Genomic DNA, 5,227 nt, shown 5'->3' with positions numbered 1-5,227 from the left:
GAACCGCGTCATAGCTCATTACCATAAAGTTGACCTGATTTCAACTCTCCTCGACGCCCTCAACGTCCAAGTCGCGCCGCGCCGCTGCTCGCTGCTGCTCGACGCCGGCTCACATTGAAAATGAATGACTTCTGGCCACTTTGACGCTCTCGACGGCGGCGGTGTGAACGCACAGTGAGTCTGACAGCAAGATGAGATGGCAAAGAGTTGTTTTCTGCAACTTATTGCACTTAACTCTTTTTAACGTCAAGCAATTCTCTGCTATATGCGTCGAACTAAAACTTTGACCTTTTTGACTTTTGATTTAAGTAGCCTATTATTAAAATGATTCAGATATCGCTCGCCCCTTGCGATATGCATATTGCGATATTTACATTTGCGATATTTCGATAATTTCGATATATCGTGCAGCCCTACTGTATACAGTACATTTGTTTTAAGCACTGCCTTTAGGTTCCAAAAGGCTAATTGATAATTCATATAATATTGACTTTTGATAAGTGGTAATATAACTTCTGTGCCACTAATGTCACCAAAAATAATGCAAAACCGCAAAGCAAAATGATGGTTTCCTAACAATCACTCCACCTGCCTGCTGTTGCTCAGACAAACTGATTTATACCATTGCATAGGCTATTATCCAGTTTTTATGCATATTAACCTGGAATGGGATAAATAGATTTAAGCATTCATCACAATGCAGTTGGCTCTTGTTCTCACTGTCCACGGTCTTTAACAGGACTTCTGTTTCCTGCTGTCCACCCGAGCTGGAGGGCTTGGGATTAACCTGGCCTCTGCCGACACAGTGGTTATCTTTGACTCGGACTGGAATCCACAAAATGATCTTCAAGCCCAGGCCAGAGCCCACAGGATTGGCCAGAAAAAGCAAGTAAGTAGAGCACGAATCTTTGACCTAATGTGTAACGGCACATACTTCTGGAGGAGTATGAGATAGTGTCATAAGTAGCATACGTAGACTGCAATTAAATATATTTTGGGGTTCTTTGCATAGGTGAATATCTATCGTCTGGTCACAAAAGGCACAGTGGAGGAAGACATTATTGAAAGAGCCAAAAAGAAGATGGTACTAGACCATCTTGTGATTCAGAGGATGGACACCACTGGGCGAACCGTACTGGATAACAGCTCCGCAAATTCAAAGTGAGAACCTTGAATATTAAGTAGAAAAAAATAAAATTTCTCTAATCAGAATGTTGTTTTAAGCATGTATTAAACGTATAACACATAATGTATGCCTGTGTGTTGGCCATCTCCAGTTCAAACCCCTTCAGTAAAGAAGAATTGACAGCAATCTTGAAGTTTGGAGCAGAGGATCTTTTTAAGGAACCTGAGGGGGAGGAATCAGAACCACAGGAAATGGACATTGATGAGATCTTGCGGCTTGCTGAAACCAGAGAGAGCGATCAAGGATCTAGTGCTACAGATGAGCTTCTGTCACAGTTTAAGGTACTCAAGATTCTATTAAAACTTTTAATGTTAAGTAGCATATTTTCTCCTGAGCCTTGGCCCAGCATGAACTGTGTGTTTTCCTTTTGATAGGTTGCTAACTTCACCATGGATGAAAGCACACCAAATCTTGAGGAGAAGCCTATACGCGACTGGGATGACATAATTCCAGAGGAGCAGCGGCGGAAGGTGGAGGAAGAGCAGAAGCAGAAGGAGATGGAAGACATCTACATGCTGCCCAGAAGCAGATCTAAAAAGAGGGTAAGGAGGTGCTTCTAGGTTACCTGAGGTGGTTACTGCCTGTATTTTCATTAGTGGTCGACTGATTTAGTTTTTTTGACAGCCGATGCCGTTATCTTGGAAAGCAGGATGGCCGATATAAAGCTGATGTAATTTTATTTATTTTAATTAATATTTAAGAAATTTAAATAATTTGAAAATGTGTTAAAAGGGGTGGTTCAGTGGGTTTTTTATAGGCTTGATTGTGTTTATGTGGTGCAGTCTAACATGTGTTAATGCTTCGTTTTTTTAAAAAAACACATTATTTTCCACATAATTTACCTTTATTCCACACCGCTCTGTCCCTTCTCTGAGAAACACGCTGATCATTTCCTTCTTTTATGAAGCCCCTCCCTCACAAATAGGCTCTAATTGGTTAGCTAGCCCAGTGTGTTGTGATTGGCTAAACCGCCTCTAGTGCGCGTCTAAACGTCCAGCCCCTCACCTCAGCGGCATGTGCTCCGGTTGTATTGTAAACAAAGGCGTAGTTAATATCGTTTATCAGTTTGAGCCCGATTGAGAAGCAGATGATATTATTGAAGAGGATCGTGCAGAACCTGTGCAAGCACGGCTTTTAATGGTAGGCCTATGTTTTTTGTTTGTTGTTGTCTCATACTTTTAGATACGCTGTTATTTGTAAATGCTACTGCTTATGTTAGCTTTTAATATACGATTTTATCCTGATTAAAGCTTTAATACAGTATGGCAACTGCACGCGTGTCCATGTTTAACGCTTCTCATAGCTATGTGAAAATAAGTGTATAATTGTAACAGTTAATTTTTGGAGCTGAGCTGAATGAGACTGAGAGAGAGAGAGAGAGAGAGATGCAGAGCGTGTGCAGGGGGACGCGAGGAACAGTATTAAGAACCGCTGCTTTAGAACATTGATTTTGAAACTTGTGAATCCATTAGAATCGTTAGAAGACAGAATCGCGATTCATATATGAATAGATTTTTATGTGCACCTCTAGTTTTCTCTTCCTCTTCTCTAAAGCAGTGCAGGCCTCGCCCCCTTTGCTGCCTTTTCCCGAGGGCGGGGTTTATCTGGGTTTGTGATGTCACGAACCCGGGAAGTAACTTGTTGTAGTCCCTACCAGCCATTTTTGTAGACATTAAACTGCCAGAATTTTAAAAGACGATATCTCCGTTTGCATTGATCTTTCAGTTTGTAACTTTGCAGATATTGTTTATGCTCAAACAGCAACATTACACACTAACTAACGTTAAAAAAAAGTGAAATCGCAATGAACCACCCCTTTAAAAAAGAAATGTGTAAAATAAACTTAAACAAATTATTGTTTAGATGACAAAGTATTTTTCACAAATAAATAAATATTTAATAAAAATATAATTAAAAAGGAAGTAAACACTGTAACCAAAAGGGCACTCAGTATTCTGGAACGTTTGTATGCATTATTAATCCTATTTTTTCAAATAAAGCCAAGGTAACACTCATTTTACATACAGCACACAGTAAAAATTACATGAATATGCCAGTGGGCAAACGGATAAAGCACAGCAAGTTTGAAATCACGAGTTTAAAGTTTGCAAGGTTCGTGAAATTAAATGTTTGTTAGTCATTCAAAGATTTGTTTAAATGATATAAATGCGTATTTGCTGAATGCTGATGGCAGACGAGAAAGTATTATAACGTTTGCCTTTCTATTAATATAATGATATAAAGGCAATCGTTATAATACTTTTTGTATACATTTTAATTTCTTTGTTTAACAGTTCTATCTGATTATTAGACAGACTTCTATCTGTATTAGACAGAACTGTTAAACGACGACAGCGATCAAGAGGGAGAACGTGAGCACTGTGTGCGCAGGCCCTGCCGTTCTCAGCGCTGTCAAAATAAAAGTCCTGCCTCGAACACATCAGCCAAACAGAAAAACTTGTCGGTCAATGCCGATACTTGAAAAATGCAAAATTGGCCTTGGCGATATATCAGTCGACCACTACTTTTCATGTACTGTCAAGGCTTGTGCCAGCTCAAATTGAGTAAATTGGGTATGATTTTACAGAATCCACAGTAGTGGAGTATATGGTGTTATCTAGGTAAATTAAAAATGGGCAATATTTTACCAAAAATAAAAATCTAAAATATTACTGAAATCTTTGGGCTGACATACTTTTCATGACAATTCAGCACATACAAACACTCTAATTGTCTATTAATTCCCAGTATCTTACTGTAATGTGCAAAAATAATTATTCTCAATACTTCTAATTCAAATATACACTGCCTTTCAAAAGTAATTTTACAAAATATTTCTATTTCAAATAAATGTCGTTCTTTTGAATTTTCTGATTATAACAGTGTCCTGCAGAAAAAGTCTAAAAATCACTGTTTCCAGGAAAATATTAAGCAGCTCAACGGTTTAAAAAAAATATTGAAATGGAAAACACTTATTTTAAATTTGAATGCTATTTCATAATATTTTAGCTTTACTATATTTTGGATCTAATAAATGCAGTCTTGTTGAGCTTAAGTGACTTGTTTTAAAAAAGGAAAAATAAAGGCTACATTATCTGTATACAACCCTATGTACATGAGACAGTTTTTTTTTTGCAGAAAGGCTTAAAATGATTTTCAGCTCTGTAAACAGATATGATTCACTTATCAGCATGCATTTATACTATACGTGTGTATCAGGAATATAAATGTACATAGCATACTGTGAAGTGCTCCCTGTGGCTGGCTTTTCAGCACTTTTATCCTCACCTTGAGCTGGATCCATAATATCTTGCGCAGGCTGTAATGACTCATTAGATTTTATAGCCACACACTGCATTCCCATGTGATGGCAGCACATGTTGAAGTATGCGGCATCGTAGATTTTGGAAATGAGTCATTAAGTTTTACAGCGCAGTGGACTCCCAGGCGATAAGGCCATGTGTGTGTTTACAGCCACATGCTCATTACTCTTGCTTTTCGGCAGAGATGATTTAATCCAGAGCAGGGCTGCATTTCCCGAAACCTTCTTAACGCTACGTCGTCCGTAAGTCATACCTTAAGTTGTACCTTGACGTTAATACGTGTTTCCCGAAACGTTCTTAGTTAAGTATACCTTCTGTAAGTCATTCGTTCGTAAGGTTAGTCTGGACCACTCTTAGCTATACTAATAGTTGTCCTAAATCAAAGACGGCTGCGTCCGCGGAGCCAGTTTGTGTATGTGCATAATATAATTTCATAATAGTGTCAGAATAACTACCATGTCAAAAAGATACAATTCTACAAAAAATTTGCCTGCCACGGGAACAAATTCAGCAGCTTTTACATCTTGTTGGTCCAACTTTGTCGAGACAAACTCGACGGAGCTACCCCCTAAGCCCCGAAATTCAACTGCTGGCGGCTCTCCGTTTTTATGCTGTGGGGAGTTTTCTGGATTTGTTTGGGGATGGATATGGGCTGAGTAAGACCTCGGTGTGGCGGTGCGTTCACTCAATCACAAACATCCTGCTCCGTCACGCCACC

The 5,227-nt window shown here is 38.9% G+C and overlaps 1 protein-coding gene across 1 annotated transcript in view; it reads left to right on the top strand.

The window, feature by feature from the left end:
• LOC107715589 (chromodomain-helicase-DNA-binding protein 2-like) overlaps positions 1 to 5,227 on the top strand; it is a 57,763-nt gene that overhangs the window by 22,094 nt on the left and 30,442 nt on the right. Inside the window, 4 exon segments of the mRNA XM_016521727.1 lie at positions 740 to 889; positions 1,013 to 1,161; positions 1,278 to 1,467; positions 1,561 to 1,728. Coding sequence (XP_016377213.1) covers positions 740 to 889; positions 1,013 to 1,161; positions 1,278 to 1,467; positions 1,561 to 1,728 — 657 coding nt within the window.

This window comes from Sinocyclocheilus rhinocerous, unplaced genomic scaffold, assembly GCF_001515625.1.
Source record: "Sinocyclocheilus rhinocerous isolate Xijiao unplaced genomic scaffold, SAMN03320098_v1.1 scaffold1110, whole genome shotgun sequence".
Classification (NCBI taxonomy): domain Eukaryota; kingdom Metazoa; phylum Chordata; class Actinopteri; order Cypriniformes; family Cyprinidae; genus Sinocyclocheilus; species Sinocyclocheilus rhinocerous.
Note: the sequence above shows the minus strand (reverse complement) of the source record. Positions and strands in the feature narration are given on the sequence as shown.